The 16,198-nt window shown below is 49.0% G+C and overlaps 1 protein-coding gene across 2 annotated transcripts in view; it reads right to left on the bottom strand.

Annotated features, from left to right (window-relative positions):
- The window catches only part of MERTK (MER proto-oncogene, tyrosine kinase), an 89,194-nt gene that overhangs the window by 54,107 nt on the left and 18,889 nt on the right, over positions 1-16,198 (bottom strand). Inside the window, exons 2-4 of one of the 2 annotated variants that reach the window (XM_019662884.1) lie at positions 15,187-15,562; positions 6,014-6,114; positions 4,166-4,339 (exon numbers count right to left, since the gene is read on the bottom strand). In XM_019662884.1, the coding sequence (XP_019518429.1) occupies positions 4,166-4,339; positions 6,014-6,114; positions 15,187-15,562 (651 nt within the window). Of the gene's footprint in view, positions 1-4,165; positions 4,340-6,013; positions 6,115-15,186; positions 15,563-16,198 lie in introns of those variants that run through there. The other variant, XM_019662885.1, reaches the window with a different exon arrangement.

Below are 16,198 nucleotides of genomic sequence, written 5' to 3'. Positions count from 1 at the left end.
CACAAACTTTTCAGTAGACGCAGAAAACAGATTTGACTAAATTTGATATCCATCATGGTAAAAAATAAAATTTTCAGCCAACCAGGAATATGAAGAAACGTCTTCAACCCAATGATGGGCCATCTACAAAAACCCCCAGGTAACACCACACTTGCTGGTCACTGTCACCACTTCCGTGCAGCATGTAGGACAGGTGTCCTGGCCAGAGAGGTAGGAAATAAGCAAGAGATGAAAGGACTGGACTGGAAAGGTGGAAGGAAAACTGTGTATTTGCGGGTACCATCATTGTCTACAAAGAAAATCCAAGGACAGCAACAACACTAATAAGTGAGTGTAGCAAGGTTGTGGAATGTAAGATCAACACACAGGAATCCATTTACTTTCTACATGTTAATAGTGATCAACTGGGAAGTAAAATCAAGCATGCTACCCACCAGCATCAAAACCAGAAAATATTCAAAAATAAATTCCACAAATGACATGTAAGATCTCTATCCCCAAAGCTATAAAAATCCGTGGAGAGAAATTAAAGAAGACCTAAGTAAATGGAGAGATGAGACTGTGTACATGAACTAGAAGTCTCAATCTTATTAAGATATCATCTTCCCCTAAACTGATCTGTAAATTCAATACAATTGCAAACAAAATCACAGCAGACTTTTTTTTTTTTTTAACAAAAAATGTCAAGCTGAGGGTAGCCAGTTGGCTCAGGCGGTTAGAGCGCAGGCTCATAACACAAAGGTTGCTGATTCAATTCCTACATGAGCCAGTGAGCTGCAGCCTCCACAACTAGATTGAAAACAACGACTTGACTTGGAGCTGATAGGTCCTGGAAAAACACACTGTTCCCCAATAAAGTTTTTTAAAAAAATGTCAAGCTGATTCAAAGATTTATATGGAAATAGGCAAAAGACCTGAAGGGACACTTCACCAGAAAGGAGATATAATTGGTAGATAAGCATGAGAAATCTTTTCTAAATCTAACCTAAAAGTAGACACCAGGGAAGTGAAATGTGAACTAAAGCCACAGTCATCAACATGTTACAGCCATTAGAAAGTCTAAAATTAGAAAGACTCACCATATCAAGTGCTGGTGACATGTGCATAGAGCCCCTAGAGCCCCCTCCATGGCTGTGGGGAATGCAACATGGCACAACCCTTTGGAAAAAAGTTTCCTGGTTTCCTTAAAAGTCAAACAGATGCCTACCATACGACCCCACTGGTTTTCTCCTGCTATTTACTCAAGGGAACTAAAAATATATGCTCCCCCAAAAGACTTGCACACAAATACTCAGAGCTATTTTATTCACAATTAACCAACAGCCACAAACTTAGAATTAAGTGTTCACCAAGCCAATGGATAAACTCTGTGTGGCACCATCACACAACACAGCATCCGTCATTGGCAATAAAAATCAATGCATCACTGATAAACAATATGCATGAGTATCAAAAACATCACATCAGCCGAAGAAGCCTGACACAAATATACACTTTATGATTCCATTTATTTGCAGAATGAGAACAGGCAACACTAATCTGATAACCGTCAAAACAGTGTTGACTGTGGGGGGCAGGGACTCATCAGAAGAGAGCATGAGGGACCTTCCAAGATGACAGCCATGTTCTATATCTTGATGGAAGCGGTGGTTACAGGGGTGTCTGCACTAATCAAAACTCAGAGTTGTGCACTTAAGTTCTATGCATTTACTTGTAGGTACATTTGACCTCAATGAAATAATCCTTCTTTGTAGGATTTCAGAGCAAACATCCTAAAGAGGATGGAGTGTATTTTTTTTTTAATTGATTTTCGAACGAAGCAGTCACTGATGATCTACTTCTTGGAGAAACTCAAAGAAAACTCAGATGATAGCAGAGAGAACCATAATTTTCCTGGTAGAGCCAGGAGTTAGAAGAGTGATCCAGACACAGCACCGAGGGGCTGGCATTCACTTGCTGACCCGTTCTTGCCATAAATATTTAGTGAGTGCCACCATGGGTCAGGCACTGCCTTGGGACAGTTCTTACTTGTCCTTACTGAGCACATGTTCTCAAAGACAGGTAAGGAGACTAACCAAACAAATAGGGTAATATTACAGTTGACAAGTGCAATAAGGAAGTCTCCAAGAATGCATGAGTAGGAGTCAATAAAGGGGCGGAGAACGTAAAATAGTTAAGAATGACGAGGGAAGCCTCTCTGAAGTGATATTTGAGTTGTCATGGAACAAAGGGCAGGGGGAAGAACACTGTAGGCAGATAAAAGAGAGAGCAAAGGTCCTGTAGCAGTAAGGAGGGAGATATGTCTGAGGAAATGAAACACAGCGTGACGGGTGCTTAGTAAGCAGGGAGGACAGTTGGGCGGGGGCAGAAAGGGCTCTGAGTGAGTCTAACACATTGAGAAGTCACTGAAAGGTTTCCAGCAGGTGGGTGACATGTTCTCATGGTCCTGTTGAAAGGGGCGCCTCAGGGAGCTGGGATAAAGGATTAGTGTGGGCACACGGCTGAAAGACTGAGACCCTCCAGGAAGCTACTACAGTGGTGTTGGCCAGAGCTGGCGGTGATACGCACCAGGACACTGAAGCACAGATGAAGAAGACAGATTTCGATGTACCGTAAGAGTTGGACTGGTGGAACCTGCTGACACATCCATGTGCAAAATGAGAAAAAGGAAGGATGGCAAACAGTAACATCACTAGCTAAGATGGGGGGTTTTTGGTGGAACAAGTGTGTGGGGAAGCCAACAGTTTCATTTTAAGACACCTACATACCCAGCAAGTGGAAATGCCAAGTAGATGGTAGGGTACATGAGCCTGGAGCTCAGGAGAGATGTCTGGGCTGGAGGTCATTGTCACACACATGGGGCTGAAACCAGGGGCCTGGAGGAACTCTCCTGGGGGCTGGTCTGGGAAGGAACAGGCGTGGGTCCATGATTGAGCCCTAAGGTGCCCCAACTTCAGAGCTCCTGCGAAGGGTACAGCAGGAGCAGTGAGGTGGGGACAGGCAGGGTGATGGGGTCCAGGAGCTACCAGCATGTTCTCAGTGTCCAGAACACCCTCTGCATACAGAAGTGCCACACAAAACACTGGCTGAATGCAGGAAGAAAGGGAGAAAGGGTTAGGGGGTGTGCAGGTCAGAATGGGCCACCCCATGCGGTGCCTCCATGGTGTGCCACTGTTCTGAGCAAAAGGCAACTTGGCTGCCTTTAGGCTCATGAGAAACTTCTGCCCCTCCCTGAATGCCTAGAAGAACTTGAATTAGGGGCCGTGCCCATAATAACAGATGGTCAGAGATGACCTCTTCTGACCCACCTACAGGGCAGGCCATCTTCTGTTTACTGAGCACTGCTCTTCTCATCATCCTGCAGTGACCCTGTGAAGCCCCCAGAGTCCCTGACGTCCTCCCTAGCTCAGGGTGTCTCCTACACCCACTTTCCCTTCCTGTCTCTCTATCTCTCCTGCAGGCGGAGACTCTGATTCTTGTGTGTGTGAGGTTCCCACATATACAGATGTATTAAATTGGGTCATTTTCTCTTGCTAATCTGTCTAATGTCTATTTGATTGTTAGACCTGCCGGGAGAACCTGGAGAGCAGAGGACACTGTTTTTCCCCCCACTGGGGGTGGTACCCTCTACAGATGTTGCTGAAAGTCACAACACAGAGGAGCCCACTGGCATTAGCCACACAGGGACACCAATGGTGTTGACTCAGAGCAATGGAAATGAAGCGGCACTTCTATTCAGATGGAAATCAAGATTACCACAGACTGTCCATGCAGCCACAACCCACAATGACTCAGTCTGCCCACACCAGCCCCAGGACCCGTGCGCCTGCCTTGCTGTCAGGCCTCACTGGGGTCTTCACATTAGTGGCTCCTGACATGCCACACCTGCCAGGAGAATAAGGCCACAGCTGCACTGAGGGATGTGAGCAGGCTCCCATGCCTGGCTGGGGGTTCTGGCTACTTCCCCAGCTGAAGCCTAGCCTCCCTGGGAGTGCACCCAGCTGCCTGCCAGCCCCGCTTTGGGAACTCTCCCAGCCAGGCCTCCTGCCGGGCTTGCCCTCACCTGAGCCCCACACCTGTGTCTGCATCCTCCTAATTCCCAGCAGGCTTCTGACCCCTCCCACTACTAGAGAGAAATAAAGAAACAACACACGACTCGACTCACCGGGAACAGTTAGCACGGAGGGGGACTTTTCAGGCTGTTCGGTAACACGGCTGCTGTTTTGAACCCAGAAAATGTTGACGGGTTCGGGCGGGCCCACGGCCTGACAGGTGAGGTTGAAGGCAGTGTTCCTGGTGACGTTCATGCTCTCAGGCTGCCGAGTGAAGTGAGGAAGCCCTGCAGAGAAGGAGTTAAGGGAAAGAAGGCTGCAGATCACAGGTCCCAGGGCATGGGAAACACCTACAGATTTCCTTCTGTACCACTTGGTCCTAAACATTAGTCTCCACCTCCCAAAGGGGGTGTGTGACAGTAAACAGAGGCTAACTCCCACCAGCCTAGCTCCAGAAAATTTTCTAGGACACTTTCCCACAGGGCTTGTCATGGGGATCAGAACCAGTTTTACCAGAAGGGAGGCCTGGCTAGTTTAAAACATCAGGCCGTTACTCACACCCCTGAGGCAGGCTGGCAGGTTTTCAGTAATCCTTATCAAAATAAGAAGAGAGTAAAAACCAAGCCACGTGATAGGTTTGCCTGCTTTTGAGGACAATCTATTGTGTGGGTGATGACGAATTTTAAATTCTATGCACGTGTGAACTCCTTTCAAAGCACAGTGTCATGAAAACACTGTAGACACAGTCACAGTCACAATCCTAAAATCTCTCACTGTAATCCAGGATCAAGGCCATAAGAAAGGGGACTTCAGCGATGTCTCAGAGAAACCCAAATAGCTCACTTTTCTGGGGCAAGTGCCAAAATTTAGCAGGTGAATCCAACTGTCCTCATGCATTTAAATTGTGTCCTTTTAGGACTGGGGACTCAGACCTGTTCGCAACAGGAACGATGCAGGAGTGATAAAACCAAAATCTTTTTTCCTGCTTCAACGTTTTACAAAACTCCATTTGGACTTAACGTGTTCCTGTCCTGGGCACTTTGCTGGGGTTCTGACAAGTAAAATGTCCTCTAAATATTTTGCCCAGATAAACAGCAAATGTAGGACACCATTCCCCACCCCTTCTGCTGACACAACCCTGAGGCACTGGCTGTCCAGCCTGGGGTGACGAGAGTCAGAAGAAAGTAGACAAGAAAGGTGACCTAATGGTGTGCCGACAGGGGCACCTCAGGGAGCTGGAAGCAGGGACCCCGCAGGGCTCCCCTGAGCAGTGGGGAGAGACCACTGGGGTGATTAAAATAAAGGTGCTCTCTCCTTGAAGCCTTTCTCCTTGGTCCCTGCCACTGCAGAACCAGGCTTGCAAACTCAGAGACCCAGGGACCTGGGCTCACCTGGGCACCAGCTCTCGCTCCCCAGTGGAGTTCAAGGCCCTCCACGGCACGGACTGCCTTCCCCTTGTCTCGCTTCTCACCTCCACTGAGTTCCATGTCATGTCATGGAACTACACTGAACCACCCACCTGACAAGTCCTAGGGCCCTGAAAGGAGTCCCAGACCAAATCGCTGACCCCCTCCAGGAAAACCACTCACCCCATCTCACTGTCCACATACGTGAGACAGGAAAAGATGCTGAAGAACAAGCAAATCGCCACTTGACCAGGTAAGTGGTGCCTGGTGCCACTGAGAACCCGATAGTGGAACCCATTTGCTTCCTAAAACAAAGTCATCCGCTTCTTTATTGTACATAACCCGAGGACAAAGAAGCCCCCAATCTCCTAGGACAGAGCTCACACTTTAAGAAATAAACTCATTTTATTGTTATCTAAAGTCTAAAAAGATGATCGTCTCGTGAAGTTCCAGTGCTTAGGGGTCTGCAAGGTTTGCACCCCATGTTATAAGTGAGCCTGCCAAACTCTACTCTCTCACCCCCAGCAGTACGGCCGGCCCCCTGTGGCCTCTTACCTTGTACCTCAAGGTAGATGGGCTCAGACACGATCTCTTCATCGTTTATTTTTGTCTTACAGATATACGACCCATTGTCTGGACGCTGCACGCTGGTTATGCTTCAGAGGAAACACAGGAAAGTATTTACAGTGGGCACCCTTTGAGCCCCTACTACAGACACAGAATACCCTTCAGCTTCCGTCATAAACTGTGACGGTCAATCTTATGTGTCGACACGGCTGGGCCACGGTGCCCAGATACTGGGTCAAACAGCACCCCATGCATTTCTGTGCAGGTATTTTTTAGATGAGATTAGCATTTACATCAGTGACTCTCAGTAAAGCAGGTGACCCTACATAGCGTGGGTGGACCTCGTCCAGTCGGGTGACGGCCTGTGAGCAAAGACAGAGGTCCTCTGAGGAAGAGGGGTCCTGCCAGCGGAGCTGGCTCTTATTTCTCTGAAGAACCCTGACTAGTGCATATGCTGTCACTTGTCTGGACATCTGTGGCAGACTCTGTATTGGGGTACTGCCCGCTTAAGGCATTTTGCAAACTTGTATGGTAGTTTCAGGTGGTCGCAATAACTAGGGGGCACCATGGCTTTTAGGAGCCAGGGGCAACTGTTCCATGTCCCAAATAACCTTCTGAGACCAGAACCCAATCCCGTTGTGCATACAAACAAAGCATGCTGCCTGCTTTTAATAGCCACATAATTTCCCAGGGCTGCAACTACCATGAAAACGGACGTGGTCACCAGGTGGAAAATGGGTCAGTGACAGATGGTTCCAGCTTCCACGTGCATGGGGGTGGGCCAGGGCGCACTTATCTGTGTACCTGATGTGGCCACGCCCCACATTTACATGTTCACATTCATGTTATTTTATTATTAATCACCTTTCTTTTGTTTTTCTAGGACACTATGTTTAAATTGGCTGTAAGGGTGAGATTCCTGCTTTCTGCCTTTCTAGCATGTACGTGACACGTGCACTTAGCCAGGGTCGGGAAGGGTGAGGGAGGGGACACGCTGAGGTACTCTCAGATGCTCTCTCACAGAAGACACCCCTACTGGCATGGGGAGCAGCTTGCTTATCCCAAAACAAAACTCATCTCTCAACCTGTCAAGGGCTGAGGCCTAAGGCTTAAAAGAGACCTGGAAGCTGGCAAGCTCAGAGGGGGCCCCACAGGCAACGGGAGGCAGCCGCCGGGGGCTAACACAGCACAGCGCTATTGAGGCAGTGAGGCCCCCAGGCCTCGAGGAGCCACAGTTCCCTTGGGGTGAGCACACAGTTTTCAGCACAAACACTGACATTTTGCAGATCCCCATTAACCTATGCTAAAGAGCAGCTACATTCCATGTCAAGAGCAGTGTTAATCAGAACTAGGGGACCAGGATTGCTTGGGTTAACATCACCTCCTTATTCCCAGGACCCAGCAGTGTGACTGTCACCTGTCAGCTGCATTTCCTGATGTGCCAGTCTGAGTGGCATCTGTCTTCCCCTTTCCCGACATTGCTGTGTAGGAGCAAACTAATTCTGGAATACATCTAATGAATGAACGTTGGACCTGGGAGGACCCAGGATCAAGGAAAGGCCAGATCTCTCCATGTTTTAGGGCAGAAGCTTGTCACAATGTCTAGAGGTCTCCAGGGGAAGACGAAGAGACCTCCCAGGACAAATATCTCCAAATCAGGGGGTGGCCCTTCCCTGATCATCTTCTTGGATGTCATGGTAACAGGAAGGGGCTAAAGACAGAGGAGGAGAAGCCTGTCTGGGGTGGTGGCCTGCCCATCGGAAAACCATAGTGGAAATGGCACATCCTGATCAGCAGCTCTGGAAGACCCTGTCCAGCTGGACAGTCAGTCTGGTCTTCTCTGTATTCCCAAGAGAGACAGATCATGGCTACTGCAGAGGGAGCCCTGCCCAGAGCTCACAATTCACTTTAGAAGAGGTGCCATTTTCTTCAGCCAAGGCCCAGGGCTCAACAGAGTGGACGGTGAGATCCGACAGATAGAGGACACTTGTGCCTCCCAGGACTCAGCTATGGCTCAGGGCCTGGGACTTTGGTGTCATAGCAGGTTTGCCACATGACTCAAGGAGCCATGGGTCAGGGACAAAGCGATGGCCACAGAGGGACGTAGGGTAGGGCCCCAGGAAGGCAGCAAAAGGGGCATGCAGAGGCCCAGGGAGCCCGAGAAGTGATCGGCACAAACGGCAGGTGAGCAGCACACCTTGGGCTGCAGAAGTCACGCCGCACAGAAAGTCCAGGCATACCATCAGGCCAGGACTAGAAAAGGGGGACACAGAGGGACCATGACCAAAATTCTGTCTTTAGCCATTCATGTCAGGAAGAGCTTAGCAGTCATCTGGGGAGAAGGGCTGTGTGCCTACAGTAACCAGCCAGTCTACCTCTATCATGCCTACAGCATAGGAGAGTTTCACAAAGTATTCTATGTGTTGCTTCCAGACACCAAGCAAAGGCTGTCATGCTGAACGCAGGAACGCAGGGTGGGGTGGCTGCAGACAGGGCGAGTGGCGTCCCTGAGCCCCTCTTTGTCCCCAGCAGAAACAGCAGGCACAGTCTCTACACAGGCTCAACAGGAAAGGCTCTGAGCTCAGAATAGCAAGCGAGGCGTTCTAGAAATTAAGGAACGGTTCCAGAAAGAACACAGAAGGGGGGGCATAATTCAAGAAGAGGCGCAGAACTGGAGATTTGGGTCTTTCCTAACCAGGCCCATAGGTGAGCAGCACAGTGGGAGCAAAAAGGAAGCATATCTATGACTTCTAGGTGACAAGAGGAAATTATTTTTGTTTTGAAGTCTCTTTCCAGCCAATGTACCTCAAGGTGAGGATAGGAAAAAATGGCATTTTCAGAGACGCAAGTCTCAGAAGTCTAGTGGAGGATGGGCTCCACACCTAGTGAAGGAATAAAAGCTGAGAAGGGGCTGGGCTCCCAGAAGCAGGAGAGTGAGGGTCCCCAGAAGGAGATCAAAGATGGCTCAGCCGGACCCCAGGCCCAGAGGGCACCTTGCCCAGACCAGAGCAGGACAGGGGACCCTTCAGGTCAGGCATCTCCAAGAACAAAGTCAGACCCGATAATTTCGTTACTTGGAGAGGAGATTCATATTTTCCTATAGACTTTAGATTAGAATGAGTGGTTGCTACTTAGAAAATTAAGCAAACTAACAAGCAAGGAAACTATTAACTTCAGGAAAATTAACAAGCTAAGAAGTAAACTGTGATTACTGTCTACGACTTCATTCAGCTGAAAACAGCATTTAGGTAGCCCCCAAAATGTGAGCCCTGTGACACTCTATTAGATTAACATAGCACACTGGGGCCTGGTGCACACACACACACATGTGTGCACAGACACACGTGCACGTACACACACGTGTGCATACATGCAGACATGTGGGCACGTGCACATGTGTACACGTGCACACAGAGACACATGTGCATGCACACATGCTTGTGTACACACACTCCCTCTGCAAAGACACCTGAGGAATGGGTGACCTCAGGTCCCCATTGGGAAAGAGCTGGGGGCTGAAGTGGGAGAAAGGATTTCTGAAGAGATGAAATATTTCACCATATATGTGCACTGCTTTAGAAAAGGCACAAAGACCCCATGAGATGTTGGTCAAATACATACGTCTGAACGAGGGAGAACCCAAAGGACTGTGCAGATGGGCTGAGCGTCCAGGCAGGAAGCACCTGGCCAGGCCCAGGGCTAGCTGCTGCACAGCCTGTCACACCAGGGCAGCCCTGGCTGGGCTGGCCCTGGGATGTCCTACAGGGACACACAGTGCCTGTCTGTCTCTCGAACCTGTTCCAGCTGGGCAGGACTGCTCAGAAGTGGGGCTCGAATAGCAGCTAAGCCCTAGAGCAGCAGTTCTCAACCTTCCTAATGCCGTAACCCCTTAATACAGTTCCTCATGTTGTGGTGACCCCCAACCATAAAATTATTTTCGTTGCTACTCTACAACTGTAATTTTGCTACTGTTATGAATCGTAATGTAAATATTGTTTTGTTTTCCGATGGTCTTAGGTGACCCCTGTGAAAGGGTCTTTCGACCCCCAAAGGGGTCGCGACCCACAGGTTGAGAACCGCTGCCCTCGAGCCTCTTAAAAAATTTTTAAAAGGACAAATATTATATTGTTCTGTTTACATATTGGTCCCTAGAATGGGGAAATCTATGAAAAAAGAATGTGGAGTGGAGGCTGCCAGGGGCTAGAGGACAGTGTGTGTGTGTCGGGGGGTGGGGGGGTCTGTGTTTTATGGGCACAGTTTCTGTTTGGGAGGACAAGAAACTTCTGGAGGTGACAGTGGTGACAGCTTCACAACACGGTGACTGTGCTTAAGGCCCCTGAACTGGACACTCAAAAGGGGCTAAAGCGGTAAATTCTATGCTATGTATATTTTACCATGAAAAACAGGAAAAACAAAAAAATAGTTTAAACACATACAAAGACGCACTGACAAGCATCCTGTCTGTACTTGCCACAGATCAAATGGTGGTGGTGGGAACCCATGGGTCACTCACAGCAGGCCTTGTATAAGCTCTGAGCTGAAAGGCAGTCTCCTGAGTATGAAGCAAGTCACAGAGGGTCAGCGATCTGTGACTAATGACAACCTTTCCAGCTGACATCAGGCTTGGCTTCAGACATTATGTCCTTATTTGCTGCTTTTACATGTACAATTCCATTTGAAGGCCACCAAAAGAAGCAGGATAAAGAACATCCTAAAGCAGATGTCAAGCCCCCACAGGGTAGCTGTGGGCAACAACCCTCCGCCTCCCCTCCCCCACCCCACAAACACCGGCTGCTCAGGGCGCCAGGAGCCCATAGGGACACAACTATTCATTTCCATCTTTACAAAGAAAGTGGACTAGGAAAGCAAAGTCCTTCCAGCCTCAGCCATGGGAACCATCAGGAGACCCTGACTGTATGGAAAGCAAACTGCAAACACTTTCCATTCGCCACAAGTCCGGTCACTAGGTCTGCAGGCCTCCAGCCACAGGAACACCAGCTTCTGCTCTGCTTGAGCTGCCTCCCCATCTCTGGTCCTTATGGCGATACCCTCTCCCTGTCCTCCCCCGCCCACAATGCTTTACCTGAGAGAGGGCATCTCTAGCTCAGTGGGAGAGCTGTCACCCCTACACCAGTCCTGGGAGCTAATTATGTCCCACAAATGACACCCTCCTATAGGGACTTCAGGGAGTAGTCTCGGCCAAGCAGTGTCTGAGGCCTGGACGCATGGATGAGCTACAGTTTCAAGCTGATGTTGCAAGGCAGAGGAGGCCAGATACTGGTTGGGGTGCCAGGGGGAGGCCAAGCCAGTGACCTGAGTCCCAAAAAGGAGGCCTAGTGATGCAGCCTCAGTTCCACACCATCCAGGACTGGGGAGGGAGGACTCAGTATTAGTCATCAGTGAGGGGCACCCCAGTGCTAGCTGACACTGAGTGTTTCTACACTTACAAATGAAAGACGACAGGACTCTCGATAGCAACAGACATCCCAGTGAAACGGGAAAACAGTGGGAATTACTAGCACAGACACAGCTCAGGCAAGCTTCTGCACCTGAAACACTGACTTACTTGTCTCTTCCCTTGTCTACGCCCCCAACCTTGCCATTGTGAGAGTAATTTTAAATGTTTTCCCTTTATAATTTGATTTGCATTCTTCTGTTTTACCATAGCCAATTACAGTGGCATACAGCAGCCACTAAAATATTTTGAAGACTTTTAACACTATAGGGAAACATTCATAATAGAATGTTACATGAATGAAACAGACATCCATGCATCTATGTGATAAAGTATGAATTTATTTCAAGAATATTAAGTTTATGGGTGCTTGGAAGAGTTTCCTCACAGGTGTGGGACCATAGTTTTCTTCTACTTGTCTGATATTTTCCAAATGTTTTAACAAGATACACATATTACTATTAAAATAATCTAAGCATACACAATGCAGCAGTTTCAAAAATTGTTCACGCCTGAACCCAAACTTTCATTACCCTCACCAGAGGGCATGGGACTTGCACTGAGATGCCTGTGGGCTCTTCCCGCAGTGCCCATCGTCCACCCCCCGGTTTCAGGAAACTGAGGTTTGACTGAGACATGTGGCCACCCTGAGTGGCGGCAGTGTCCCTCCCTCCATGCCGGTGCAGGTCCTCCTCCCCACATTGATCCTTCCAGGCCAGATCTGGACCCTGAGGGAAACACTAGCATGTAAACACTGCCTTAGCACTCACACTGGATACCAGAGTCTCCCTACCATCATCCCAAGCACAGCAGGAAGACAGGGACTGGTCTGCCCTCTGTCCATGTCCACACATTCATTCAGTTAACTATTCATCCACCCAGTAATGGCTTGCCTGCAAACTCATGAACAAGACCAGCTGCTTTCATAACTGGTGGACAGCTACCCATGTTATGATTAGGAAAAAAACTCTACTCCTTGTGTCCAAAATGATGTCACCAATGATACCAATGATCCTTTGCGTAAATTACTTTGTTACATTGTTTTCTTCCTTTGGATAGAAGTGAGCACTATGATAGCCTCAGGGAAAGAGGACATCAGAGCAGTGGATAGAGGGACAGAGAAGGCTGTTCCGGTGATTCGATACACATGCCTCCTGAACTACCCTTCAGCCAGGCCAGGTCCCGTTTCGGGATCAAGGACTAGACACTTACCTAAGGCGTTCGGGAGTTTAGGGGTGGGATGAGAGGAGGTGAGGGTCTGCACGATATGGAAGAGACAGTGTGGAACCAACATTGGGCCGAGAAAGCTCAGTGGAGCGTCCACAGCCCAGCCAGTCTCCAGCAGCTCACAACCCTTCATACAAATAGGATGAGCACAAACCATGGGGCCTCCTCGTTTTCAAGGTTCACATAAATTCCGCCCTTCCTTGCTATAACAGCTGATGGAGAAATGGTTCCAGACCTGAAGCAAAATGCCTTGTGTTTCTCTCCATAGTTCCTCCGCCTCCGCCAGTACACAGACATCTGCTGTTTGCACATTCCCTTAAATAAACGCAGTCCATATGGGTGTCGCTAACGGCAATCCCAGCAAAATGCAGGCTGAGGGATTCCTGATAGAACTGCATGCACCGAGAGCCTAGGACTAGTTTTTAACGCTTCCTGTTGCTGGAACCAGAGTAGATTTCCTCAGGGCCTGTGAGATGGGAGACGAGAGGACCCTGCAGGTGTGCGAATCAAGCTTCCGGCCTGAGGATGGCCAGCTCACCAGTTGGTGACCCTGGGCAAATCACCCACTCGGAGGGACCACGAGGCCCTCCTCTAAAAGATATCAACTTTGAGGTCTGCAACATCCTCTCTCTTGTCCCGAAATTACACAGATATTTATAATCTGGATGAAGCCACTATAATTTACTTCCTTGAATCACTCTACAGCCATTCTGCCATCTGAACATGACTTTATTAAAGTTGAATGTTATGGCAGTGACTTGATATTGTCCCATATGCCACTCAGCTCAGCCAAGTTTCCATCATTTGCAAGAATTCTGGTCACTGAAATTTGCTTTAAGGCTTAGTTTGGAGGCCAAATAAGATGTTTTTCCTTCACAGTGAGTTCATGAGCATTAAACTAAATACACACAAATGTATAATTAAATGCATATTTTTTGTCTCTGAAGTTCTCAAATGCTCACCCAGGTGGCTTCCTGAAGTCTAAAGACTAAGTTCAAAAGAAGACGCTGTCTAGGTTTAAACACTCCCAGTCTGAGTCCTCTGACCCTTGCGTGGCACCTGGATCTGCTAGTCACGTGGCCCCAAACCACCTCTTTGCCAAGAAGGCCAGGGTCTCACGGCTAGCCAGTGGCAGGACCCTGCTCAGGACGTCAGCCCAGGGAGACAGCAGGGCTATGCTCCCCTCTAAATGACATCTGGTGAGACCAATGCACCAGCTTTGTTTCCTGAAGCATTTAAACTGCCACTTACTCATTTTAAATGGCAATTTTACCTCTTCCATCAGAAGCTGTGTCTGCATAATGGTAAAACATCTGCGTTTTGTAGTTAATGCAGAAAAAAATATAGTCAAATCTCCTGAGTGGTCTCAGCCACTGGCTGAGAAAGGCTGCCCAAGAGACCAGCCCGAGTTTGAACCAACAGAAAGAAATATGGAGGGTGTGATCTGTGCCTTGGCCTTGACCAATCCTGTAACTTGGAGAAAAAAGGCAAGTAAAGGGTGCATCGTATGGGGTTGTTGACACACCAAATTCTAACTAACTCCAAGGTGGTCTTCTGAAAAGGAAGCATGAAAAGGTTCACCAAAGACATGACACAGCCTGGGACTGCCCTGAGGATCAGGCCAGAGAAACTGACAGGTGACCGAGGTCCCACGCCCAGGGGGGACCCTGCATGACTGACCTCATTCTGAGTGTACGGCGACCACAGGCTCACCGAAATCTAATAGCGTACATGTCATAGGTCCCCACACAGAAATAGAGCCCTCCCAGCTAAAGAGGAAAGAACAGAGAGTAACACAGGTTGGCGGAAGAGAGCCACTCTCTCAAGTCCGTGGCTGGGTGACTCAGTTCCACCAACAATGGATTGTTCCAGGTACACATCCTGGCTTGGTGTACCCTTGTCACTCCCCTAAATCAATGTCTTGCCCTGTCCAAAAGAAAGCAGAATACCGAGATGGTGACCCAAGTAGCTAAAGGTCTGTTTCATTTTCCTGGACTTTAGAACTGTCCCTTTCCCTACCCCAATTTGCCTGTAAACTACATCAGTGCCTTGATCCGCAGCAGGGTGGGGGTTGCTGGGGAGGTGTGTGTGTGTGTGGGGGGCAAAGGGGTGGCTCACAGGGTGAATGAAAGTGATGGGAGGACCGCATTGTTTTAAAAGCTCCAGGCAGGTGCTTTAGATGTGTTACTTGTGTCCAGGAAGCATCTGTCCCCACTCACTGGGAGAGCTCTGGACTCAAGCAACACTTGACATGACAAGTGGGAGGCGGGCCCCCAGGATCCAGAGCATCTGATAAGCAACAGCTCCTGTGGGGCCAAAATCAATTTAAAAGAGAGACACCGCACAGACCGTCACATTCATCCACATTCTGAATGGGACACTGGGGTTACTGACGTGGAACACAAAAGGTTGTTTTTTATTGACGAGGCTTCTGAACCATCAACAGCCTAAAGTGAACAAAGAAAGGAAAAACACACACCTGAAGGACGCTATCACTGCTGTGAATTCATCATCTGGATAGAAGTGAGTGACTGCATGATGTGCCCCAAGGAGCTCCTTGCCGTCTTTCCACCAAGAAACGTGGATGTCCTGGTGTGTGCTGGGCACGCTGATGGAGCAGTTAAACTTGACGTTCTTGTGCTCAGAAAGCACGATGTGGCCGACCGTGTGATTAAACGCAAGAGGTGGCTGGCGCTTGGACCTGGCGGAGGTCGCCCTGGGAGCGGCTGCGCTTCCGGTTGGTGACAGCACCATGGAGGCCCCGCGGCCAAGAGGAAGGGAAGATGGCAGGCGGTCGGGCAGGCCTCCTGGGAATGGCAGGGTGTGCGTGGTTTCTTCTCCCACCTCAGCGAGAACTGAGAAAGAAAACACCAAGTTTTATTAGCCTTTGGAACATTGCAGTTTTCTCTAAGCAGGTTCCCAACTTACGCGGCCACGACAAGGGGGCAGTGGAGCACCCTCAGTGTCCTTAGACCCTGTGGGAGGAGTTTAACCCACACATCTCATCCACAAGCTCCTTCAGTGTTCATTCAACACCTTCTAAAGAAGGTTTAAGAAATATTACTCCTCCCCTTTGCCCCCATCGGGAAGGAAGACAGTGTCTTCTGCTCGGTCTAATAATCAAATAGACATGAGACAGATTAGCAAGAGAAAATGACCCAATTTAATACATACGCACGCATGGGAACCCCGCATACACGAGAATCAGAGACCCCACCTGCAGGAGAGGTAGAGAGACGGGAAGGGAAAGTGGGTGTAGGAGACACCCTGAGCTAGGGAGGACGTCAGGGACTCTGGGGGCTTCACAGGTTCACTGCAGGATGATGAGAAGAGCAGTGCTTAGTAAACAGAAGATGGCCTGCCCTGTAGGTGGGTCAGAAGAGGTCATCTCTGACCATCTGTTATTATGGGCACGGCCCCTAATTCAAGTTCTTCTAGGCATTCAGGTAGGGGGAGAAGTTTCTCATGAATCTAAAGGCAGCCAGGTTGCC

Source organism: Hipposideros armiger, unplaced genomic scaffold (assembly GCF_001890085.2).
Source record: "Hipposideros armiger isolate ML-2016 unplaced genomic scaffold, ASM189008v1 scaffold_382, whole genome shotgun sequence".
Classification (NCBI taxonomy): Eukaryota; Metazoa; Chordata; class Mammalia; order Chiroptera; family Hipposideridae; genus Hipposideros; species Hipposideros armiger.
Note: the sequence above shows the minus strand (reverse complement) of the source record. Positions and strands in the feature narration are given on the sequence as shown.